This window comes from Lethenteron reissneri, unplaced genomic scaffold (genome assembly GCF_015708825.2).
Source record: "Lethenteron reissneri isolate LAM-NWPU_2019-01 unplaced genomic scaffold, ASM1570882v1 scaffold_1456, whole genome shotgun sequence".
Lineage (NCBI taxonomy): Eukaryota > Metazoa > Chordata > Hyperoartia > Petromyzontiformes > Petromyzontidae > Lethenteron > Lethenteron reissneri.
In genome coordinates, this window is record NW_026891175.1 from 90583 (window position 1) to 117678 (window position 27096).

Sequence of the window (27096 nt, forward strand, 5' to 3'; positions counted from 1 at the left end):
AAAAATAAAATAACAAATAAATAAATAATACCCCCCGTTGACAGGAAGAGGGAAATAAATCCCCTCCCCCACAATTTGGCGCCCTTTGCACGACGCGACTCGGTGAGCAGCTCAGTTCAAACGGCGTGAACACGCGGGACGCATCGTGGTGGTGATCACCACCAACATCAACAACATCATCACCACCACCATCACCACCAACACCACCACCATCATCACCATCAACACCACATCATCACCATCAACACCATCACCACCATCAACACCACCACCATCATCACCACCACGATCACCACCACCACCATGACCCCCCCTCCTCCTGCCCGGCCCCACCCTCCCCCTCGTCGTCTCCCGTAGCTCGAGCCGGCGGCGGCTACGAGCAGCAGCAGCAGCAGGAGCAGCAGCATCATCATCAGCGCATCATCAGCAGCAGCAGCAGGAGCATCATCATCAGCAGCAGGAGCAGCAGCAGGAGCATCATCAGCAGCATCAGCAGCATCATCAGCAGTATCATCATCAGCAGCATCATCATCAGCAGTATCAGCATCATCATCAGCAGTATCATCAGCAGCAGTATCATCAGCACGTATCATCAGCAGCATCATCATCAGCATCATCATCATCATGAGCATCATCATCAGCATCATCATCAGCAGCATCATCATCAGCATCATCATCAGCAGAATCATCATCAGCATCATCAGCAGCAGCATCATGCCCACGTGGACGCTGTGCTTGGGCAGCAGGACGAGCTTGATCTCCATGGCCGGCAATCCGCTACGAGGGCACCCTGAGCGGGGTCAACTCGGACGACTGCACCGTCGCCTTGGCCAAAGGTCACGCACGGGAGGGTCACGGGTCAAAGGGGTGAGGGCTTAAACAGCAGGACGGCTGCTTGTGTTGTAGCCGAAACGTCGTGAGAATTATTTTATTATGTTTTATTTTATTATTTTATTACTTCCCTTCTACGTGATGACTTTACCGAAAGAACCAGAAGATGAATCCCTGCAGTCACGAAAGCTTTAAATCGAAAAAAAATCAGTGACTGCTTTAGTGTTAAAATACGGTGCTGTATTTTTAGGATAGTGTGTTTACAATATCATTTTACGTAGATATCCACATTCACTTAATATTTTTCTTCCGCAAGTTTTTATTGAAAATGCAACAATATTTGACATCATCTCAAAAACCCGACGTGATGGACAAAAAACCGACGCCAGGGTTGGGATGAAAAGCGCGACCTCCGATAGACACCAGGCGAGGTGGTTCACTTCTCACCACGGTGGCGCCCACACACCCACCACCACCACGGCAGCGTTAGCGGCGTTAGCGTCGTCTTTGTGCGTGCGCAGTGCGTGTGTGCGGCACGGACGGTCGCCCCGCCGAGCGCGCCGTCGCCCCTCGCGAGGAGATCTACGACTACATCATCTTCCGTGCCAGCGAGATCAAGGACCTGGCGGCGTTGGGGTGCCCGCTCTCCGCTCTGCACCCCCACCTGGCCGTCGTGCAGGTGAGAGGGGGGCAGCCGTTCTCTTCGCCGCCAAACTGGTTGGTTACTTTAGCGGGCAGGATCCCACCGAGATATTTAACTCTGATCATTGGTTGTTTACCCTGTAATCTGGCAACAAAACTGACAACTTTTTTTTACGAGGAGTCGTGTTTGCATTGACCGCAATACCTGCAGTCGGAATGCAAAACAAAAACACCCAACTCTGATAATGATTCGAGATTTGAAGCTTTGGTGACTGTAAAAAATACAATTTAAATTAATAAAAGTAAAATAAAAAAAACTTTTATTTTACTTTTATTAATTCTGATAATATATGCACTGTCCTTGAAGTTGATTGGTCCATACCCGAGACAGCTTTCCTTAGAGCCTAGTCTCACATGGAGTTGGTCCAGATGACGACAAAAGGCGCACAACTCAAAGACAATGCACCATCAGAGTATGAGAGCTCGGGGGTAAAGCATTTACACCATTGAACCTCATTTGCCAGTAGAAAAATATGATATTGGTTTTTTACCCTCTATCTGGCAACAAAACTGACACCTTTTTTTACAAGGAGTCATGTTTGCATAGACCACAATACCTGCAGTTGGAATGCAAACAAAAACATAACTCTGATAATGTGCACTGTCCTTGAAGTTGATTGGTCCACACCCGAGACAGCTTTCCTTAGAGGCCAGTCTCACATGGTGTTGGACCAGATGACGCCAAAAGGCGCACAACTCAAAACATGACTCCTTGTAAAAAAGGTGTCAGTTGTGTTGCCAGATAAAAGGATAAAAAAACCAATTATCATATTTGTTGTTACTGGACACGCTACGATTGATCCCCGTCGCTGCGTGACCACCCACCCTCGCCCCCGTCCAGTCCTCCTCGTCACGGGGCGCCCGCCCCCTGCGGGACACGCAGCGCGGAGCCCGCCGGCTCGTGCGGGACACGGCGGACGGGCGGCGGCCTGCACACGGAGGAGCCACAGGTACGGGCGGCGCGGTAAACGCTGGGGATGCAAAGGTGGCCGGGCGTTGTACCGCCTGCCCGCCCGCCCCCTCTTGCAGCCAGCAGCCTTTGCAGGTGCTCGCTAACGGAGCTTATCCTGACGTCGTACGGAAATCCGATGTTTTTTTTATTTAAATCCTTTATATTAAGTTCACTTGCTTGCGCGCTTAGGACCGTGCAAATCTTTCGGTCATTTTTTAACCCACTTCCCGTGATGCAATCGAGCTGATATTTTGCACACAGACTCGTTGTGCGTGACAATTTATGTTCGTGAAAAAAAAAATTCCTAAATTTTACACTTTTTAGGTAAATTTTTTTATATTTAATTACCAATTTCTTAATGCTGCCACGCAATCATCTGACCCATAGGTGGCAGCCATCTCAAGCCAGAGGACGAGAGGACTCTAGCCGCCACGCATATAAAGGATTTATAGTGAAAAACTTAGTTTTTACGGGTTATACTTGTTTAAATCCTTTATATTAAGTTAGCTTGCTTGCTTGCGCGCTTACGACCATGCAAAATTTTCGGTCGTTTTTTAACCCCACTTCCCATGATCCGATCGAGCTGACATTTTGCACACAGACTCGTTGTGTGTGACAATTAATGTTCGTAAAAAAAAATTCATATTTAATTTAAAATACCAATGTGATAAAAATGAAACTCTTACTCAAGAAAAACAGAAATGAATAATAAAATAAAACCGATGCCACGCATATAAAGGATTTATAGTGAAAAACACATGCACACACACACACGCGCACACACGCACTCACACACACTCACACACACGCACACACGCACACACGCACACACTCACACACTCACACACTCACAACACCGCTCACACGCTCACACGCACACACACTCACACACACACTCACGCACACACTCACTCACGCACACACGCACACTCACACACGCCACACTCACTCACGCACACACGCACACTCACACACACTCACACACACGCACACACGCACACACGCACACACTCACACACTCACACACTCACACGCTCACACGCTCACACGCACACACACTCACACACACACTCACGCACACACTCACTCACGCACACACGCACACTCACACACGCACACACTCACTCACGCACACACGCACACTCACACACACTCACACACACACACACTCACACACACTCACACACACTCACACACACACTCACACACACTCACACACACACACACTCACACACTCACTCACACACACTCACACACACTCACACACACACTCACACTCACCGCACACACACACACACTCACACACACTCACACACACACTCACACGCAGCTGCACTATCTCCTACAGCCGCGAGGAAGAGCGCCACGGTGGAGCGGGGGGTGCAGACGTCCCCCCAGCGTCAGCAGCGACGGTGTCAGAGCACGAAGCGGATTGCCGCCCAGACTCCCCGTGGGGCCCCGGAGCCGTGCGTTGAGTTGGACGCGGAGTTTGACTTGCGAGCGCCAACGCTCGGCTGGACCGTGCGGCGCTGGATAGGGAGTTCCGGGGCAGGGAGGCCAAGCGGAGAGAAGGTGGGGCACTCACTCACACGCTGCCGCCACCCAACAACTCACTTCCTCCGCTGCTGTATCGGCAAAATAGAAATCTTGTCACTCAATTTTGACACACTTCCCAATGTGGTACCGACTGCAAACTTGTCATCATCACGGTGGCTATGAGATGTTAACTACCTCGCCTGGTGTGCAGGAGGGCGTGGGTTTGATCCCAACCCTGACGATGCCTGCTGCTGTATATTTGGAGTTTGTGTGTTTCTCTCATCATCATCATCATCACGGTGGCTAGGAGATGTTGACTAACTAAATTACCTTAAAATCGTTGGAATACCTTATGCCAGGAAAAGTGTGTTGACCATCTTCTTGGTTCTTTCGGTAAAGTCATCACGTAGAAGGGAAATAAATAATTCTCACGACGTTTCGGCCACAACGCAAGCAGCCGTCCTCAGGCGAAGACCAGGTTTGTCGAGGAGACAGCGCCTGAATGTGTGTTGACCAGTGGAGTCTGGGTTGGGTGGGGGGGGCGGATCTTTGTGTGTTTAATTGTCCAGGCGACCCCCTCACTTCTGCTGTTGCGTCTCCCCTTGTGCAGCGGACAAGCTGAGGGGTCCCCGCACGAGCTCCCCCGTCTTCCTGGACGGCTGCTTCTACGACAAAACCAGGAGCTTCTTTGACAACATTTCCAGGTAACGGCCGTCTCTGCCGCTCGCTCGTGGTGTGTGTGTGTTCTTGTTGGATCTCCTCGCCTTCAAGTGCAACGCCTGCTGGGGGAGGCGATGGGGGAGGCGGCAGTACAGCAAGCGGGCTCCGTCTCCGTCTGTGCGGAGATGGTGTTGCTGTCCCCCCCACCCCCCACCTCGTGTATAGAAACTCACAAACGGAGTTGGCCTAACCATCCCAATATAGGATGACAGAGCTTGGGCAAATTGTTTGTGCCGTTCCTGGCACATCTGGAAAGTTTGGGCGTCGCAAAAATGCGCGACGTTAACTTGAATCGGCGCGCCAAAACAAATGCACGCCGCGTGAATTGCGTAGTTGCACTTGATTCGGAAAAAAATCCCAGCCCCGAGAATAAGAGAAGGACGTGCAACTGTTTGACTGGGCACCAGACGAACATTTGTCTAGACGCAGGATGGCGTGGAGCCGTGCAGGGACCTCTCTGATGTCGGGTTTAGACCATTGGAATATCATTTGTCAGCAGTAGCAGAATATGATCATTGTTTTTTTTACCCTTCTATCTGTCAACAAAACTGACACCTTTTTTTACGAGGAGTCGTGTTTGCATTGACCACAATACCTGCGGTCAGAATGATAATATATGCACTGTCCTTGAAGTTGATTGGTCCATACCCGAGACAGCTTTCCTTAGAGCCTAGTCTCACATGGGTTGGAACAGATGACGCATTACGGCTGCAGGTATTGTGGTCTATGCAAACATGACTCCTTGTAATAAAGGTGTCAGTTTTGTTGCCAGATAAAAGGGTAAAAAAACAATTATAATATTTTTTGCTGGCAAATGAGGTTCCAATGGTAGCCGTTTGCGACCCTGGTGCGGCCGGGTACGGGGTAGGCCGTGAGTCACTGGTGAGTCACCGTTTGTCACTCATTCCGGGTAGGGTACGGGTAGGGTATTGGTACGGGTAGGATACGGGTACCCGTTTGCGACCCTGGTGCGGCCGGGTACGGGTAAGAAATCAAAACCCGTCTGCGACCTCTGACCAGCCGTGCTCACCCCCCACCCCCGCCCCTCCCCCCTCCTCCTCCTCCCGCCAGGAACTGCCGCGTGACGTTGGCGGAGCAGTGGCGCCTGAACGTGGCGACGTTCGGGGCGGACCTCTCCATGTCGCTCGCTCGCCGCTCCCGCCGATGCGGGGCCCTGTGGGGGGGGGACGGGCGGCCGTGCGCGCCCAAAGCCGCCGGGGGGGGGGGCGGGCAGTCTCCTCCTCCGGCCGAGGTGCAGCCTAGACAGGTGACGACCGTGGTGACGGTGACAGCAGCTCAGCTTATTGGAGAGTATATTTAGTATATTGATGATACTGATGTAGTTATAATTACGGTCGCGCCCAAAGCCGCCGGGGGGGGGAGGGGGGGGGCAGCCTCCTCCTTCTCCGCCGGCCGAGGTCCAGCCTAGACAGGTGACGACCACGGTGACGGTGACAGTAGCTCGGCTTATACTGGTAGGAACGAAGTGGACCAGCCTACAATAGATTATATCGTCCGTCCGATGTCCGATTAGGTGTAGCAACATCGCCCCCTACTGCAAACACTTGGCAGGACCCTACAAAAACCTTTAGACTCAGTGAGGCTTTCCTGGCTAAACAAGTGTAACATTCCCTTATAATTCCCTGAGATAGTTTTTAATTAAAACATTTAAATTAAAAATTAACTCACAGCAGCCTAAAGCCTACAGCTAGGCCTAAAGCCTAGAACTAGGCCTCAAACTCTCCCTTCGTATCGTATTTGTTCGCTCCTACCAGCCCACCCCGCAGGGACCTGTTTGGAGAGTATATTTAGTATATTGATGACACTGATGTAGTTTAAATTTACGTTTTTTTTACGTGGTAGCTTAGCTGCTGCAGCTACCGTACTATTAACATTCCTTCCCTTTCTAGATTTGAAGCTTTCGTGACTGCGAGGATTCATATTGTTGGGTTTTTTCGGTAAAGGCACGTATGTAAAAAAATTAAAATTAATAAAAGTAAAATAAAATAAAAATCACGACGTTTCGGAGGCAACACAAGCTTCCGTCTTCAGGTGAACCGTCACAGCCACGACAGCTGTATCAAGTAAATGAGAGATTACATTTACGAGATTACATTTACTTGATACAGCTGTCGTGGCTGTGACGGTTCCACCTGAAGACGGAAGCTTGTGTTGCCTCCGAAACGTCGTGATTTTTATTTTATAATTTTAATTTTTTTACCTATGCGACTTTACCGAAAAAACCTAAGAATATGATTCCTTCCCTTTATTAATGCTACCCCTACTCCCTCCCTTCGATGCTGCTAATCCTGCATAATATGACTTTGAAACCCCCCCGCCCACCTCCTACACATTCCACAAGTAGTGACTAATCCCATATCGGAATTTTCCACAAATAAACTACATTCCTCTGTTATGTGAGTCCCTTTGTCAAGGCGCTCTCCTCCTCTAACCCAGCTTAAATATACGCTGCAAAGCCTGGCGGTGTTCATTCAGACGCTGTCTTCCCGGCAGGTGAGGGCGGCTCTCTGCAACACGATAACGGAAGTCTGTTGATGTTGCTTGTGAGGTTCTCCCCGTGAGAACACGCTGCTCCGTGGAGGATCAGAGAGAGACCATTTCATGGGGTATGCCGATAGCATAATAAGTATAACCCGTTAAAAACAAAGTTTTTCCCTATAAATCCTTTATATGCGTGGCGGCTAGAGTCCTCTCGTCCTCTGGCTTGAGATAGCTGCCACCTATGGGTCAGATGATTGTCTGCCAGTATTAAGCAATTGGTAATTAAATATTAATTTGTTTTCCCTAAACAGTGTAAAATTTTGGAAAAAAAAATTCACAAACATTAATTGTCTCGCACAACGAGTCTGTGTGCAAATGTCAGCTCGATTGGATCACGGGAAGTGGGTTAAAAAACGACCGAAAGATTTGCACGGTCGTAAGCAAGCAAGCACGCAAGCACGCAAGCAAGCAAGCGAACTTAATATAAAGGATTTAAAAATGAGATGTGATGGAGCAAATCTTGAGATCAGATTTGGAAATCGGCACCCTGAAATTAGTCCAGAACAACTGCAAAAGTCCAGGCCAGAACTACATGTTGTTGTTTTGTTTGTTGACCAGTGCGATACAATTTGTGTATTGCATCGTGAACAACTCTTCTAAATCAACGAGCGCTCACACAAGATGTGGAGGAGTTTGTTTCAAACGGCAGTCGCTTGTCAACGCTCTCGTGCCCCACGTTAGAGATTGGATGGCGCGGAGAAATGTCGGCCACAATCGGCAATTCTCCAAGTGACAATCCAGCCCTTTGCGGGGTTTGACCACGATCTGTCGTGTTGCTTCTTGACGTCGCTAATGCCGCTCACTGCTGCTGCTGCTGCTGTTGTTGTTGCAGGTTGCAGAGAACCACAGCTCCCACCCAGAGCGTACACATATTGGGGGTTTGTTTGATTTGAAAAAAAAAATAGTGTTGGGTCTGAAGAAACGTTACGTTAAGGACTGCATGGGGGTTTCGATTTAAAGATTCTTTCGTGACTGCAGGGATTCATCTTCTTGGTTCTTTCGGTAAAGTCACATAGAAGGGAAATAATAAATATAAAAACATAATAAAATACAATTCTCACGACGTTTCGGCCACAACGCAAGCAGCCGTCCTCAGGTGAAGAACAGGTCTGTCGGAAAGACAGCGTCTGTCTTTCCGACAGACCTGTTCTTCACCACAACGCAAGCAGCCGTCCTCAGGTGAAGAACAGGTCTGTCGGAAAGACAGCGTCTGTCTTTCCGACAGACCTGTTCTTCACCACAACGCAAGCAGCCGTCCTCAGGTGAAGAACAGGTGTGTCGGAAAGACAGCGTCTGAATGAACACACCAAGCTTGGCAGCAATATACACAGCAATATACGCTGCCAAACCTGGTGGTGTTTCATTCAGACGCTGTCTTTCCGACAGACCTGTTCTTCACCTGAGGACGGCTGCTTGCGTTGTGGCCGAAATGTGGTGAGAATTGTAATTTATAATGTTTTATTATTTCCCTTCTACGTGACTTTACCGGAAGAACCAAAAGTCTGCATGTGGGTTTTGTTAATTGATACGCGATTCTTGCAATGTTTATGGTGTGTACACAAGGTATACACCGCGTTTGGTTGAACACTTTAGACGTTTATAATTTTAAAGAAAGTTTTGAACTTTAGTCTAATGGGTGAAGGTAAAACATGTCTGTTAAGTCGGACTTTAAATTGTCTCCTGAAATGGGTGCTTTTGTGCGACCGGTCTTAATCTGAAATGAGCATGGACATGACAATTTAATTGAGTTGTGTTTGTATTTCACAAGGCAGCATTAAATGTTGCGGGATTTATATTGGCGCATTGGCCGTGGTGAAGTGTCTGGCGAAGATTAAAGTTGACCGGCTGTTGGCTTTAGAACATTGCTTCTTTGAATTTACTGCGTTGCTTTAGATTGCTAGTGTGTATAGTGTGTGTGTACTGTGTGTACTCTGTGTGTGTAGTCTGTGTGTGTACTGTGTGTGTGTGTACTCTGTGTGTGTAGTCTGTGTGTGTGTACTGTGTGTGTACTCTGTGTGTGTGTACTGTGTGTGTACTCTGTGTGTGTACTGTGTGTCTGTACTTTGTGTGTCTACTCTGTGTGTGTACTGAGTGGGTGGGTGAGTGAGTGGGTGAGTGAGTGGGTGGGTGAGTGGGTGGGTGAGTGGGTGAGTGAGTAGGTGAGTGAGTGGGTGAGTGAGTGGGTGAGTGGGTGAGTGGGTGGGTGAGTGGGTGGGTGAGTGGGTGAGTGAGTGGGTGAGTGAGTGAGTGGGTGAGTGAGTGGGTGGTTATTTAGCAGGGTTAAACTATTTACTCAAATGTTTAATCTGCACTAATTACGAATCTTTTGTTTATCATCAGACAAATTACAAGGAAACTGATTTTTTTTCATCAGTGCGAAGTCGTGTGAAGTAGTAGATTCAGTGTGACGCGGCTCGCAGGGAAGGGTGCGACGGACCTCGCTGTGAATCCCAACAAGCGCCGAGTGAACGTTGCCTAGATTTGGCAAACGCGGCGTTAACGAGAACAACGGAATAAACGGAACAACGGCACTTGGTCGCTAAGCGCATTCAAGTGGCGACGTCACAAAACAACGGCGCTTCCACATCATGAAGATGAAGCGCATGCAGAGTGTGTAGTAGGGTAGTGCATAGTGCAGTGTAGCTTGTGGCGTGTCGCACGCGAGTGAAGTGTATATAGTAGAACGCAGCTCGTAGTGAGGGGTACACGCTGGATGTCGATGCCCTAAACAGCTTTGTGGGGGTCGCGATTTCAGTCGAGGCCCCCCCTAGACTGGGGCTGGAGGCTACTTGCAAGCGAATTGATCGACGGTCCACGGGCAAAGCTTGCACTTGACGTTCTCCTTGAGCTGCTCCTTGCATCCGCACTGCGTCTCCAGCGTGACTGGGGAGGGAACAGCAGAGGGGAGAGAGCTCACGAGATCGTCGCTATTGTGCGACCGCCGTTAACGTCGAGGTTAACAAAATCTCCGCGCACTTCTCCTCCCGACGTTGTCAAACGACCAGAGGTCGCAACCGGGTACCCGATACCCGTACCCTACCCAATACCCGTACCCTACCCGATACCCGTACCCTACCCAATACCCGTACCCTACCCGATACCCGTACCCTACCCAATACCCTACCCGATACCCGTACCCTACCCGATACCCGTACCCTACCCTACCCAATACCCTACCCGATACCCGTACCCTACCCGATACCCATAGCCGTTTGCGACCCTGATGCGGCCGGGTACGGGTGGACCGTGAGTCACTGGTGAGTCACCGTTTGTCACTCATTTCCCAACGTCTTGTCTCTTCTCACAATTCAAGTTCCTAGAATCAACCCACCCGCGCCTGCAACATGGCTTCATCCCAGAGGTCGCAATCGGGTACCCGATACCCGTACCCTACCCGTACCCGGCCGGGTACGGGTAGGGTACGGGTACGGCCGGGTACCCGCTTGCGACCCTGGTGCGGCCGGGTACGAGGGGTAAGGAATCAGAACCCGTTTGCGACCTCTGCGAATGACCCGCGGGGAAGCGGCCGTCGCAGAGCCACTGCCGACGAGATCCCTTCGAGCGACCTAAGGATCACGGAAAGCAGTTCTACAGAAATGCATTTTCGGTGTGATTGCGTGGTGTACGGTACTTATAGTAGTGAAGACTGTGCGTAGTGGTATAGGGACGGTGTGATTGCGTGGGTGTACGGTACTGTATAGTGGTGAAGAACAGTGTGAAGTGGTATAGGGACAGGGTGATTAGAGAGAGACTGGTGCATGCGTGGAGACAATTAAAATGCAAATCAATTTATAACATTTTTGACACGCGTTTTTCTGGATTTTGTTGCTGTTATTCTGTCTTTTACTGTTCAAATAAACCCACCATTAAAATTATAGACTGATCATTTCTTTGTCAGTGGGAAAAACGTACAAAATCAGCAGGGGATCAAATAGTTTTTTCCCTCACTGTAGCTCACTGGCCCTTGCCTGGTCAAATATGAAATAGTTGTTGCTTTTTAAATCCTTTATATTAAGTTCACTTGCTTGCGCGCTTACGACCGTGCAAATCTTTCGGTCGTTTTTTAACCCACTTCCCGTGATCCAATCGAGCTGACATTTTGCACACAGACTCGTTGTGCGTGACAATTTATTTTCGTGAAATTTTTTTTCCATAACTTTACACTTTTTAGGAAAAAAAATTATATTTAATTATCAATTGCTTAATGGTGGCAGGCAATCATCTGACCTATAGGTGGCAGCCATCTCAAGCCAGAGGATGAGAAGACTCGAGCCGTCACGCATATAAAGGATTTATAGTGAAAAACTTTGTTTTTACGGGTTAATTTTTAATGACTAGTTTTAGTTAATTTTCGGGGGGGGGGTTAGGGAGAGGTGAGGGGCGAGGGGCTCACCTTGTGAGATGTCGTATCCTCTGTCACAGCACGTGATGACGGAGCATGCCTCCTTGCCCTCGGAGGTGACGTTGCACCGCCGCCCCACCGCGCCGGGGATGCCGCTGGCGTCGTTGCGCTCGCAGTAGCCGGGGCTGGCGCTCACATGCATCAGCTCGCTCGCCGTGGGCGCCGTCAAGCGCTCGTTCACCGGCTCCAGACGCCAGCGGGACCAGCGGGTGGCACCAGCAACGCTGCTGCTGCTGTTGTGGCGGACCAGCTGCATGGCGGAACTTGTGTCGTACTTGTGCTGCAACCACCATCATCACCATCGTCATCATCATTATCATCATCAATATCATCACCATCATCATTATTATCACCACCATCATCACCATCATCATTATCATCATCATCATTATCATCATCACCATCATCATTATCATCATCACCATCATCATTATCATCATCACCATCATCATTATCATCATCACCACCATCATCACCATCACCACCATCATCGGGGGATGTGGTGGTTGTCGAGTGAATGCGGGGAGCTCCCTTAGCTGTTAGGGACCCCCCCCCCCGCCTGTAACCCCCCAATGGATGAATCCTCGTCACACCCACACTCCCTCTGGGGGCAGTCCCACCCAGCAGCTGTGAGCAGCTCACCTTCAGCAAGTTCCCAACTTGGTGGAAGTCGGCGAGCTGCTGCCAGCAGATCTTCAGCATGCAGCGGCCAAAAAGCAGGTGGCACTTGCAGTCCATGTGCGCCAGATTGTACACCGCCTGTAGCACCACCACCACCACTACCAGCGTCACTACCACCACCACCGTCATCACCACCACCAGACATCACCACCACCACCGTCAATGTCACTACCACCACCACCACCACCGTCATCACCACCACCACCACCACCGTCATCACCACCACCAGACATCATTACGCTAAAACATTACCGGTAGAAGTTCAAGCGAGAACCATTGCGTTAATCACGATTGGTAATACAACCCTAGGCAAGGAGGCCAAACCTAATTAGCATGGAGTAACTTTTTTTTATTATAAAAAAAAAAAAGACAACATCTACAACGACCCACCACCCCGTTCACACACTCACCAGCCGACCCGCCTCGTTGTCGTGCAAATTCATCGCCAAAGACTCCCCTCTCTGCCTGCTACGACTGCCATCGCCCACATTCACGAACCACTTGGCGAACTGGTATCCGTATTCGACGTCGTCCGATGAGCCGCCCCGCCGAGCACGCGGCGGTAGCCTCATGGCGTCGGGAACGACCCAGGAGCAGCTGCCCCGGAACTGCCCCTGGCGGCAGCCGCGCGCCACCACGTGGGACACTCCGGCGGCGACGATGGCGGAGAGGAACGCATCCTCGCGAGAGCCGGGGGACACGCCGGGGAACACTCCCGTGGTGTAGCGCGTAAAGCCTGCCGGGGCGGCGGGAGGAGGAGGACATGCCGAGCAGGTGTAGGGGGGAACGTCGGCTATTTGTAACGTGAGGTTACATCCGGGTCGTTGACGGATTACAACTCGTCACGATGATTGGCTCTGCCGGTCCTGGTCCATAGCCAATGGGGGGAAGCCTGGGGGCGTGGCCCTGACGTCATGGCAAGGTGACAGCTGTTTGTAGATGATTGGCCCTGCTGGCTTTGGCCACAGCCAATGGGGAGACGAGTCAGGGGCGTGGTCCCGGGAGCCTACGATGGAGTCTGGAAGATTCCATGGAGGCTAACCGGGATTGGTGGAAACGTACCACGTGACCCGGGTATTAAATAGGGGTGGAGACGAACAACACGTGGTCAGAACGGGAACGAACGGAGGAAGGGGGCCACGCAAGAACGGGGGTCCAGGCTGCCACGTGGCTGCGCGTGTCTCTCTCTGTCTATCCCTCTTACGCTGCCTGTCAGCAGCGTGTCAATGTCACTACCACCACCACCGTCAAGTCACTATCACCACCACCACCACCACCGTCAATGTCACTACCACCACCACCGTCATCGTCACCACCGTCACCACCACCACCATCGTCAAGTCACTACCACCACCACCACCACAGTCATCGTCACCACCACCACCACCATCGTCAAGTCACTGCCACCACCACCAAAAGCCGAGTGGCGTAGGGGAGGGGGACCCCCGTGGAGGAGGGACGCGGCAACTCTGAAGTGGAGAGTTGCGATGGGGAGCTGGACGACCCCCCCCTTCACCCCCCCACGCAGCTCGTGTGCGCCTCGGGGAAGCGGCAGGAGACCCTAGGTGCGAGTGGACGTGGCGGGCGAACAAACGTCAACGTCGAGGGGAAACTCGCTTGTTGCCGGCGGAGGCTCCGACCCGGGGCGACGGTCCCCTTACCTGACTCGGGGTCCGGCGCGTTCTCCGCGCCAGGCACGGTGCAGTCCCACCGCTTGCCCTTGAACTGGTCGCGACACTCATGCAGCGCCAGGCGGACGCCCTGCACCACCGCGTGCATGTGGTCCAGGCGGCGCAGGCACATCTTGCGCTGCACGGGGGATAGTCCCGGAGCCCCGATGCACAGCGGCCGATACTCGGTGGTGTTAGAGTGGAGGGCCCACTGCGCAAGCGGCCTGCAGAGGGGTGGGAGTCGCGGTGGCTAGGAGATGTTAACTACCTCGCCTGGTGTACAGGAGGTCGTGGGTTAGATCCCGAACCTGACGCCTGCTGCTGCTGTATATTTGGAGTTTGCGTGTTTCTCTCTCTCATCATCACGGTGGCTAGGAGATGTTGACTACCTCGCCTGGTGTGCAGGAGGTTGTGGGTTCGATCCCGACCCTGACGCCTGCTGCTGTATATTTGGAGTCTGCGTGTCTCTCTCTCATCATCATCACGGTGGCTAGGAGATGTTAACTACCTCGCCTGGTACGCAGGCAGTCGTGGGTTCGATCCCAACCCCTTACAAGTAAACCCGTAAAAACAAAGTTTTTCACTATAAATCCTTTATATGCGTGGCGGCTAGAGTCTTCTCGTCCTCTGGCTTGAGATGGCTGCCACCTATGGGTCAGATGATTGTCTGCCACCATTAAGCAATTGGTAATTAAATATTTAATTTGTTTTCCCTAAACAGTGTAAAATTTTGGAAAATTTTTTTCACGAAAATTATTTGTCACACACAACGAGTCTGTGTGGAAAATGTCAGCTCGATTGGATCACGGGAAGTGGGTTCAAAAACGAGCGAAAGATTTGCACGGTCGTAAGCAAGCAAGCACGCAAGCAAGCACGCGAACTTAATATAAAGGATTTTTAAAAATGCCTGCTGCTGCATGTACGTGTTGAGTTTGTGTGTCTCTCCCCGTGGTCGCGTGGATTTTTCTCCAGGTCCCTCTGGTTTTTCCTCCTCCTCCTTCGCATTTAGAATCAACGTCTCTACGCGTTTGGGGCTAATCCGGCTGCCGCTATCATCATCATCACGTGGTCATTTATATCGGCCACTCCCTTGAGCTACAATGTGCGACAGACAGACCACTCCTGAGAGAGAGAGAGAGCTACAATATACAATGTCAAAGAGCTATCTGTGGAATTTCTACAGGTTTTAAATGTGAATATTATTACGCCATGTATACACACACCAGAGGTCGCAACCGGGTACCCGATACCCGTACCCTACCCGATACCCGGCTACCCGTACCCGGCCGGGTAGGGTACAGGTACGGATACCCGATTGCGACCTCTGGGATGAAGCCATGTTGCAGGCGCGGGTGGGTTGATTCCAGGAACTTGAATTGTGAGAAGAGACAAGACGTTGGGAAATGAGTGACAAACGGTGACTCACCAGTGACTCACGGCCTACCCGTACCCGTACTCAGCCGCACCAGGGTCGCAAACGGGTACACGTACCCGGCCGGAGGACCACAGAATAAAAAAAAAGCTTATACGATCACGGGGAAAACATAGCAACTCCAACTATACGGCGTGTTATAAGGTCGAAATTGAACCCACTACCTCCTGCATAACAGCCGAGGTAGTCAACATCTCCTAGCCACCGTGGTGCCCGCTAGACATTGTGTACCTAGTGTATATACACACACACGCGCACGAGATAAAACAAACATTCCCGTACAACAACCGTATGGGGTGTGCAACATATTGGCGAGATAAGAAGGTTGCTTAACGTCGAAACTTGTGCGATCGTCGCAGCAGTGAGGCGGAAGACAGCAGCGTTGGCGTCTCGCGTTTACCACCAAGAGGAGCTGCCCACTGCCCACAGCTGTGTCAAGACGCAGAGACCCAGCAGAGGGCAGCAGTCCATGCAGTGCAGGGAGCCCATCGCAATCCCCGTGGTCAGCTGCGCTGCGCAGAAGAGACGCGGGCCGTGACGATGTTAACGCCCTCGCCTGGTACGCAAGAGGTCGTGGGTTCGATCCCGACCCTGACGATGCCTGCTGTCGTATATGTTGAGTTTTCATGTCTCACTCATCATCATCGTCATCATCATCATAACGGTGGCTGGGAGATGTTAACATCCTCGCCTGGTACGCAAAAGGTCGTGGGTTCGATCCCGACCCTGACGATGCCTGCTGCCGTATCTTTTTAGTTTTCATGTCTCGCTCATCGTCATCGTCATCATCATAACGGTGGCTGGGAGATGTTAATGACCCCGTGTGGTACGTGGGAACGAACCCACGACCGCTTGCGTACCAGGCAAGGAGTTAACATCTCAAGTTCAAGTTCAAGTACTAGGTGTAGCGCTGTGAGCCATTCGGCTCTTGAATTGGGTGCAACCGCAACAAACAAAAGACAAAAACATGAACAAGAAAACATCTTAAAGTGACTATGTGACTAAGTGCAAACAGAAAATCCAAGAAACGACAGCAAAATGTTGCAGAGAAAAACACCGTTACACCAACGCTGTGCAAACATCCCAGTGGGATGCAAGTCAAACAACAACAACAACCACAAGACAACTTAGATTAAGGCCATCAGTCTTACTCCGTACTACAACAAACGTGGTCAAACCAGTAAACTTTTCGAAATCACCAAAATAAAAGCAATGAAACAGTGATCATAGGAACTGTGACGGAATTTTCACAATCTATATATATAAAATCGTGAATCTGTCTGTCTATCTGTCTGTCTGTGTGTCTGTGTGTCTCCGGACCATACGCACTTTCATTGGACGCCGGTTGCCCCTGCCAACGGCTAGCGACGCCTTCGCCGCTTTCATTGGACCTGGCAACAGCTAGCGACGCCTTCGCCAAGGGCTGCAGTTTCATTGGACGGCGGTTGCCCCTGCCAATGGCTAGCCACGCCTTCGCCACTTTCATAGGCTCCGTAATTAATTAAATAATAGCCATTACTCAGTATTGTTCGAGCGCTAGGGGGGGGGGGACCGGCACCCGTACCCAGCGTCAGCCGGGTGGGAAAATCAGGCGAGGCGGGAGGCTCTGCACGGTGCTAGGCCTCGACACCCACCACGCGAATCTAAGGTAAATTCATAAAAGTTTCACGTCCTCTACAGAGTCGTGAGGGAGGGAGAGTGGCGAGGGAGGGAGAGTGGCGAGGGAGGGACTCAGCCTCAAAACGAGTAACTGGTGTGGCGTTTTCACATCGGCACTGGGGAGACAAAGGCGGCCGGGCGTGGTGGATCCAAGTCCCGGGCGAAGCCGGGTCATGTGTATGTGTGTATGTGTTTATGTGTATGTCTGTGTGTCTCTATGTATGTGTGTATGTATGTGTGTGTATGTGTTTGTGTGTTTGTATGTGTGTGTGTATGTATGTCGGTTTTTTTTATGTGTTTGTGTGTATGTATGTGTGTTTGTATGTATGTGTGTATGTGTTTCTGTGTATGTATGTGTGTGTATGTATGTGTGTTATGTGTCTGTCTGTGTGTCTGCATGTATGTGTGTGTGTATTGTGTATGTGTTTGTGTGTATGTATGTGTGTGTTTGTGTGTATGTGTATGTCTCTGTGTATGTATGTGTGTGTATGTGTGTGTATGTGTTTGTGTGTATGTATGTGTATGTATGTGTGTGTATGTGTGTCTGTGTGTGTGTCTGTGTGTGTGCGTGTGTGGTGTGTGGGGAGCGTTAGTGTAGTGGTTAGCGTGCTCTCTGTGTGTCTGTGTGTGTGTGTCTGTCTGTGTGTGTCTGCGTGTGTCTGTGTGTGTGTCTGTGTGTGTGTCTGTGCGTGTGTGGTGTGTGAGGAGCGGTGGGTGTAGTGGTTAACGCTACGCTGCGCTACCAACCCGGCGAACCGAGTTCCATTCCCGCTCACGGCCACCACCGGTGACGATTATTTGAACCTCCCCTAGGTCGACTCAGCCTCAAACGAGTAACTGGTGTGGCGTATTAACATCGCCACTGGGGAGACAAAGGCGGCCGTGCGTCAGTGGTGAGGGAGGGAGAGTGGTGAGGGAGGGAGAGTGGTGAGGGAGGGAGAGTGGTGAGGGAGGGAGAGTGGTGAGGGAGGGACTCAGCCGCAAAACGAGTAACTGGTGTGGCGTATTAACATCGCCACTGGGGAGACAAAGGCGGCCGGCCGTGGTGGATACAAGTCCCGGGCGAAGCCGGGTAGTACAGCTAGTAAACGACATAAACATGTACCACCAGAACCCTGCAGCCACAGCTGGCTGCTGCATGAGTCACTCCACAACAGCAGCAGCATCAATCGGAGTATCAACATTTTTCAATGCACCTTTAAGATCAGCACACTAAATCAAAACACAGGTTATACTTTGCAGCGATCATCCGGAGCGAAACATTTTATTTTAGGCCACTGAATAGCACATTACACTGGTAATGTGTTATATATATATATACACACACACAGTGTTATATATATACACACACACACACAGTGTTATATACACACACACACAGTGTTATACACACACACACAGTGTTATACACATACACACACACAGTGTTATACACACACACACACCCAGTGGCGTACCAGGCACTCATGAGGCCGAGTAGACCTAGGGGAGGCCCATGACCGGTTCAGATAATCGTCACCGGTGTTGGCCATGAGCGGGAATCGAACCTAACACTTGCACACACACACACACAACACTGGTAATGTGTTATACACACACACAGTGTTATACACACACACACAGTGTTATACACACACACAGTGTTATACACACACACACAGTGTTATACACACACACATACACACACACGTACCTTCGGGGCGAAGCGGCTAAGGAACGAAATCCTTTCGCGTGAAGACGAAAAGAAACCGCATCCGCAATGTGGCCCCATTCCTAATCAAATAGACGGCGATCGCAAACGAGTTTCCCCGTCGTCGGCACCATCTCACCTGGCAGGTAGACAGACAGGCACGCAGCCTGGCAGGCGGGCAGGCAGGTAGACAGGCAGGTGGGCAGGTAGACAGGCTGGCAGGCGGGCGGGCTGGCGGGCTGGCAGGTAGACAGGTTGGCAGGCAGGCAGGTAGGTCGGTAGGTAGGCAGGTACACAGACAGGCAGGTAGACAGGTAGTCAGACAGGCAGGTAGACAGGCAGGCAGGTAGACAGGCAGGTAGACAGGCAGGTAGACAGGCAGGTAGACAGGTAGACAGGCAGGCATACAGGTAGACAGGCTGGCAGGTAGACAGGTAGACAAGCAGGCAGGTAGACAGGCAGGTATACAGGTAGGCAGGCTGGTATACAGGTAGGCAGGCTGGCTGGCAGCACAAGGTGAGGAATGAACTCCCCACCACCACTGCAGTGTCTGTGGCAAGCTCTTTTATCGAGTGGGTAGCCTTGTTGTTGTTGTATTTAGTCATGATGAGTCAGCAGGGCGTGCTGCTTGTGATGAGTCAGATCCCACGTGCTCCCGTGATGATCTAATCCCACACACGCGCGTCCCTCGCAAACAAGAGGCATCCTGCCCCGATCACTGTGACTTGGAGTTTGTTTGAATGTTTCGTTTGGTGGAGGATGATTGTTACTGCAGCTCGCCTTGAATCCGTGTGCAGCAGTCACCTGAATGTCACTCGCGTTTGACATGTTCATGGCTAATGCCGGGCGAAAACAATAACATGTCCCGCCTAATGTGAGAATTATGCAACGGCAGACGCTTTGAGCAAATCCCCTTGAGTTTCGATTTTATTTTAATTGAATTTAAATTTTACAAAAAAGGAATAATTAAAATACAAATTCATGAATTTTAATTTTATTTATCTATGTAATACTTTTATTATTTTAGTATTTCCCTTCTACGTGACTTTACCGAAAGAGCCAAGAATACAACCCCCCCCCCTTTGGTTTCTCGATATTTCTGCGCTAATTGTGCACCCAGAGGAGCTGCTCTGAATAGTATTTTGATGAGCAGTGAGAGAACACACGAGTTGACATCCTGCCACGAGACGCTGCTCTATTAGAATGAATACATCCCGTTAAAAGCCGGTGCCGTTTTTAATCAGCGTTGATAGCAACTCGCAGTTTAGTACTCGTCAGCTTCATCACGAGATCAGATGGTTTTGATCGTTTTGTGATCGTGCCTTTCTTCTCTTTCGCGTGAACATTCGACAACTCTTGGAGGTGTTTTGGAACAATGCAGTGAGCGCTCTTAGCATATTCTTAGGTTTTTTCGGTAAAGTCACCAGGTAGGTAAAATTTTAAATTAATAAAAGTAAAATAAAATAAAAATCACGACGTTTCGGAGGCACCACAAGCTACTGTCTTCAGGTGGAACCGTCACAGCACGACAGCTGTATCAAGTGAGAGAAATTCCAAGAAAACAGTCTTTGTATATATACTGGTTGAGGGTGGGAGGAGCCATTGTGAGGTTCGGTGCGGCTGAAACTGCTGCTAGGAATGAGCCTTTGTTGTGTAGACTGGTTGAACTGGGAGGCTCTTAGCCTGCCCATCGCTACCTGAACACAAGTCTGCCACTCTCTCCCCTCGACCCCTATACAACTCATTTGCCAAGCCATCCGTCTGCAATGCGTGCATCATAGGATTTGCAATGCTTCATTATTAAATGAACAAGGCAAATAACCTTGAAACACGCTGGGCAGATGATTTACTCGGGAAAGCATCAACAATTCATAAGCCATTTTAAAGATGGTATAAACTATATTCTCCATAATAGAGAATTTCTGGAGTTAAATCACGTAAATAGATGTATTGGTCGCGAAAGCTTCCGTGCTAAACACACGATATTTTATAGAGCTCTTTTCAGAAGCGAACTGGGCACAAATGATCGCTCACCGAAGTGGCTTATCACGTGGACATTTGTAGTAGCAACCAAATGCTCTAAAACGCACGCTGATGAATTTGGAGAGAAAACAACCGGAGGATCTGGAGAACAATCCACGCGACCACGGGGGGTGAAGAGAACAAATATCGGGACGTGAGGGTCGGGATCGAGCCCACGACCTCCTGTATACCAGGCCACCGTGAATGTATGCGTACCATCGGGGTAATGGTCTTGTGGTGGGCACGAGAATTGCGTGACGCCACTATCTTGCCACACACAGGAGGTAACCGTATCTACACGGACCCGCATATCCGCAGCGTCGCGCGTTTGTGTCCCGCTGTCACTCAACACGCGGCAACTCTCTCAATCACTCACAGACCAGGACCACAGTAGAAGGGCGGGGGGGGGGGGGTAATGGGGGAGGGGTGTTTTCCGTTCCCAAGACCCCGTGGCTCAGCTGGTCTCGTCCCAGACACTCCGCGTGCCGATGTCATGAGCAGCGATTGACTTAGTGGCGTGTACAATCTTAATTAGACGCTGCGTGGCAAACAATGTGCATCTCTACCTCTTTATAGAATAATCATAATTAATGCGGGGCAATGCGTATGGGTTTGCAGGTCACGCGTCGAGACTGCGCGTTGCCGCTCTCGGTTTCAGAGAAACACACTTCGAGCCAAGACGCCGCAGGGCGCGAGTAGGCACAGGGACAGTGTCCGCATGCGGTGGTGGCGCTGAGATGAGATGGGAGTGGTAGGGCCAGGGGAGGTGGGGGAGGGGGTGTCACGGAGCGTTCGGGCGTCGCTGTTTAGCCGCCCGCGAGGCCGCTTTGATCCGACTTGGATGGAGACGCTCAATTAAAAGCCTATCAGTTCGTAAGTAAATCAATGCCCATCAAGGCTGTCGGGTAGAGGTAAGATTTTGTCGTTCACAGTTAATGGCGATTTTAGTTTGACTTAACATAATTCACCCAAGTTCCAATCCCGGTCACAGCTAACACCCGTCTTCACTGGCGTGGTAAAGTATGGTTCGATGACAGGGCGTGGGGGTAGCAAAGGGTTTAAAAGGGATTATTAATTATGATGTTATTAACCGTGAACCTTGGAGGCTGAGACGGGTCGGTATTGTGGCTGAAGTGAGACGAGTGATGTGGAAATTTAGTCCGTCTAAGTCATCCGGCGAAGTCATCCGGCTAAGAGTGTTGCGGCTCAGGCAGTGTGCCTCGCAGGAGGAGTGACGCGGGGTCGGGAAGGGAGTTGCGCCGTGCAGCCCTCGCGCGCACGGAAGGGAAAGAGCGTCAGTGAGAGAGAGAGAAATAAAGAGAGTGAGAGAGAGAGGAATAGAGAGAGAGAGAGAAAAACTGCTTAACGAAGCAAAATGAGTGACAGCACCGGCAGTGCATTTGGCCTTAATCAAACATTTTCTAGAGCAGTTTCTATAGATTGCCTGCAGGCGCGGCCCGCAAAGATAAAAGACCCCCAATACTTTGAATTTATTCTTTCCTGAAGGAAATTGATTTCAGCCCGTGGGTCTGACAGCGCCTCGGGGCCCCCTCGGCACGGAACAGGGACCCCCCCCACACCGCGCCATGCGCCGTAGCGAGGAGATGAGCGCTGGGGGGAGGGCGGCAGTGCAAACCACTTGCAGCAGAGACTCCAGCCAACGCGGACAACTCGGCCAGGCACAGGCCATGTTTATTTATTACAATTATTTATCTATCATCTATCCAGGACAGCAGCACTGAGTCGTGTGACTGTTTTTTATTTGCAGGAGAGTCCTGCTGCTGCTGCTGCTGCTGCTGCTTCTCACGAGTGTTTTTGTTTAGTTATTTGTAAGATGTTTTCAGCCAATTAATGATGAGCTTGTGTTTCTTATACCACGTGGTGAGATGACAACCCTCCTATCCCCGTACAGATTGCAACAGACGGTGATTAGTCCAGGTGCTGTTCCGCCTTCCTACCTGGCGAGCCAGGGGAATGGTCCCTCCTCGGCGCCCACGGGAAGAAGGGAGTTTCACAAGATTCCTGCGGTGACCCACCAACCCTCGCTGCTGCTGCTGCTCCTGCCTCCACAATGCTGGATCACAGACAGCCACGAGCATCAGCGGAGCCACCACCGCGCGCCACCACCACCACCACCCCACCACCCCCACCACCACCCCCACCACCATCACCACCCCACCACCACCACCCCACCACCACCACCACCCCACCACCACCCCACCACCACCACCCCACCACCACCACCACCACCCCACCACCACCACCACCACCCCACCACCACCACCCCACCACCACCACCACCCCACCACCCCACCACCACCCCACCACCACCACCCCACCACCACCCCACCACCACCACCCCACCACCACCACCACCACCCCACCACCACCCCACCACCACCACCCCACCACCACCACCACCACCCCACCACCACCACCCCACCACCACCACCACCCCACCACCACCACCCCACCACCACCACCCCACCACCACCACCACCCCACCACCACCACCACCACCACCACCACCCCACCACCACCACCACCCCACCACCACCACCACCACCACCACCACCACCCCCACCACCCCACCACCACCACCACCCCACCACCACCACCACCCCACCACCACCACCACCCCACCACCACCACCACCCCACCACCACCACCCCACCACCCCCACCACCCCACCACCCCCACCACCCCACCACCACCACCACCCCACCACCACCACCACCCCACCACCACCACCACCCGGCCTCAGTCACTGAACACCCACCGAGCCACCCTCCCCCAGACATTCTATCCACAGGTGGGGGGGCGATGGAGCAGAGGGGTGGGGACATCCCCCCCCCCCTTTAAAATGATCGTCATTCATAAGAATGTACAGCCACGCCAATGTACTGATGGATATCTTCATCTTCTTCATGACAGTTGCCATCGGTCAAGATCTCTCCGCTGCTGGGTGGAGCCCTCGGCACGCCGTGACGGCCATGCGGTGGCATCACCTCTCCTGAGCCCTCTGCTCCCGTCTCTCCGCTCCTTTCCTCTCACTCTCCACTCTTTCTCTTCGCTCTCTTCCCTCTCCCGTTCCTTTCCCGTTCTCCATTGATTACATCCTTGACTTCACTCCCTTTCTAGGTGGCACAACGTTGCTAGTTTTTGATACATATACAGTGACGTCATGTATAGAGAGAAATAGATTAACATTATCGCCTTTAATTTCATGAACAAAACCTCCAGCTGCGGACACAGCCTATGTAGATTATTGACGAGATAATAATGAATCACAACAAAAACTCAACACATTCGTTACGAACACTCTAGCCATAAAGGAAGAAATATATAAATAAGGCGACGTTATGGGCAAAGGCCCTTAGCACACCAATTTGTAACGACGGCTTGATACACTTTCTTGAGATGGTTTATTTGATTGAAGACACGTTCACTCGAACAGGCGGAGACCCCCACTGCAACAGCCCCGAGTCTCCCGTGCATCTCCATTATATACGGTCCGAGGCCACGCCCCCATTCCCGAACCTTCTCGCTGGTTCTAGACGCTCGCTCCACCAGCAGACTCCACCGTCCTCTTCCGTCACCTGGCCACGCTCTTATCCTCAATCATTCCTGTAGCCACTAGTCCCTTCGTACTGCAGGCTGACTCCCCTGTCATTACCTCCCGTGGCCACCAGTCCACTCACACTGTAGATTGACTCTACTGTCATTACCTCCCGTGACCACTAGTCCACTCACACTGCAGGCTGACTCCCCTGTCATTACCTCCCGTGGCCACTAGTCCACTCACACCGTAGATTGACTCTACTGTCATCACCTCCCATGACCACTAGTCCACTCACACTGCAGGCTTACTCCCTTGTCATTACCTCCCGTGGCCACTAGTCCACTCACACCGTAGATTGACTCTACTGTCATCACCTCCCGTGACCACTAGTCCACTCACACTGCAGGCTGACTCCCTTGTCATTACCTCCCGTGGCCACTAGTCCACTCGCACTGCAGGCTGACTCTCCTGTCATTACCTCCCGTGGCCACTAGTCCACTCGCACTGCAGGCTGCCTCCCCTGTCATTACCTCACGTGGCCACCAGTCCACTCACACCGTAGATTGACTCTACTGTCATTACCTCCCGTGACCACTAGTCCACTCACACTGCAGGCTGACTCCCTTGTCATTACCTCCCGTGGCCACTAGTCCACTCACACCGTAAATTGACTCTACTGTCATCACCTCCCGTGACCACTAGTCCACTAGCACTGCAGACTGACTCCCCTGTCATTACCTCCCGTGGCCACTAGTCCACTCGCACTGCAGGCTGACTCTCCTGTCATTACCTCCCGTGGCCACTAGTCCACTCGCACTGCAGGCTGACTCTCCTGTCATTACCTCCCGTGGCCACTACTCCACTCGCACTGCAGGCTGACTCTCCTGTCATTACCTCCCGTGGCCACCAGTCCACTCCAACTGCAGGCTGACCCCCTGTCATTACCTTCCGTGGCCACTAGTCCACTCGCACTGCAGGCTGACTCCCCTGTCATTACCTCCCGTGACCACTAGTCCACTCACACTGCAGGCTGACTCTCTTGTCATTACTTCCCGTGGCCACTAGTCCACTCACACTGCAGGCTGACTCTACTGTCATTACCTCCCGTGACCACTAGTCCACTCACACTGCAGGCTGACTCCCTTGTCATTACCTCCCGTGGACACTAGTCCACTCGCACTGCAGGCTGACTCCCCTGTCATTACCTCCCGTGACCACTAGTCCACTCACACTGCAGGCTGACTTCCCTGTCATTACCTTCCGTGACCACTAGTCCACTCGCACTGCAGGCTGACTTCCCTGTCATTACCTTCCGTGACCACTAGTCCACTCGCACTGCAGGCTGACTCCCCTGTCATTACCTTCCGTGGCCACTAGTCCACTAGCACTGCAGGCGACGCTTGATGTCAAGCACGCGTCTGGTACCATGCCCATCATGACGACTTCTGGTGTGACATCGTGGCGGAATCCCCGTTGCCACCCACGGAGCAGGCCCCACATTTGCGTCACACACACACACAGAGATACAACCTGACAGAAATGAGCCACCGTCCTGTCGTGAGATCCGATTAAGCTGTGCCGGGATACACCGTGCAACGGGCTGAGCTGGCTTAACAGGTATTGGAAGTTCGGTGCTGATGATCGACACGTGAGTTCGGTCAGGAGGCAGCTCGCTCATTCGCCTTCGTTTCGTTATCGTCTGGAAATCTCTCCCCACCAGCTGTCGACTCCCTTGCCCCAGTTACAGTTGAGGTTCAAGACCTGGGTTTGAACAGGGTCACACGCATACAGATACCGCGTACCATGCTCTTTCGAGTGAGGCCTTCGACTTATACTCTTTGTTTTTTTCGGTAAAGTCACGTAGGTAAAAAATTAAATCACGACGTTTCGGGCGCAACACAAGCGTCCTTCTTTAGGTGGGGACAACTTAGCGAAAGCACACCGCTTGTGTTGCGCCCGAAACGTCGTGATTTAATTTATTTTAATTTTTTACCTACGTGACTTTACCGAAAAAAAAACAAAGAGTATGAATCCTTGCAGTCACGAAAACTTAGAATCTAGAATGAATGCCTTCGACTCAGTGGCCTTCCAGATATGTTTCAAACAGCAGAAGGTGTTAAATCGCACAGACTCTGGACTGATATCGACCTTCTGGGTCTCATCGGTGGTGTTAGACCCGCGAACTGAAACCGGAGGTATTTGTTTAGCAAGCACGACTGCTGATGAGACATTTGCTTATTTTCATGGTTTGCAAAATGTGTAGATATGCGCTCTGAAGCAGCCACGGCTGACATCGGTGACGAGTGCTGTCTGAACCCGACCCTGGCCCCCCCCCCCACCCGCACCAACCAGCACGGGCAGTTTGTGGTCCAACACCTCCCACGGCCAAGATGGCTTTGGGAAGGTCTTCATCCAGCAGTGGATTGCTAAAATGACGATACATTATAAGGAGCGGACGTACATAGGTGTGTTTCAATACCAAAAACATTATCCGCAGTAGCGCACAATTAACACAAACAAATTAAAACTCAGTTTAGGGGAGGGGAGGGATGGTGGGGGGAGTCCCTGGTGCAGCCGATGGAAGCCCGTGGGGTTCCATGCAGCAGCTGGCGAGCTCTTCAGAACCCCGGCGTGCGAGATGCCCCCGTGGTGGCGATGCGCTTCCAGCATCTTCT

At 51.5% G+C, this 27096-nt stretch overlaps 2 protein-coding genes across 2 annotated transcripts in view; both read right to left on the reverse strand.

Moving 5' to 3' along the window:
* The window catches only part of LOC133362368 (protein Wnt-5b-like), a 35192-nt gene extending 34428 nt beyond the window's left edge, over window positions 1-764 (reverse strand). Inside the window, exon 1 of the mRNA XM_061581299.1 lies at window positions 723-764. Within this exon, the coding sequence (XP_061437283.1) occupies window positions 723-764 (42 nt within the window). The remainder of the gene's footprint in view (window positions 1-722) is intronic.
* Window positions 765-10088: 9324 nt separating this feature from the next.
* On the reverse strand, window positions 10089-15977 carry LOC133362369 (protein Wnt-5b-like). The gene is made up of 6 exons (XM_061581300.1): window positions 15909-15977; window positions 14048-14195; window positions 12875-13122; window positions 12348-12464; window positions 11697-11985; window positions 10089-10186 (listed from the first exon to the last, which is right to left on the reverse strand). The coding sequence occupies exons 1-6, from the start codon at window positions 15975-15977 to the stop codon at window positions 10089-10091; spliced, it is 969 nt and encodes a 322-aa protein (XP_061437284.1).
* Window positions 15978-27096: the final 11119 nt, after the last annotated feature.

Coding starts and splice junctions, on each gene's coding strand:
- LOC133362369 (XM_061581300.1), bottom strand. CDS start 15,977: ATGGGCTCCCTGCACTGCATGGACTGCTGCCCTCTGCTGGGTCTCTGC. Junction 14,196..15,908: donor TCTTGACACAGCTGTGGGCA/GTGGGCAGCTCC, acceptor TCCCCCGTGCAG/CGCAAGATGTGCCTGCGCCG. Junction 11,986..12,347: donor AAGTTGGGAACTTGCTGAAG/GTGAGCTGCTCA, acceptor TGGTGGTTGCAG/CACAAGTACGACACAAGTTC.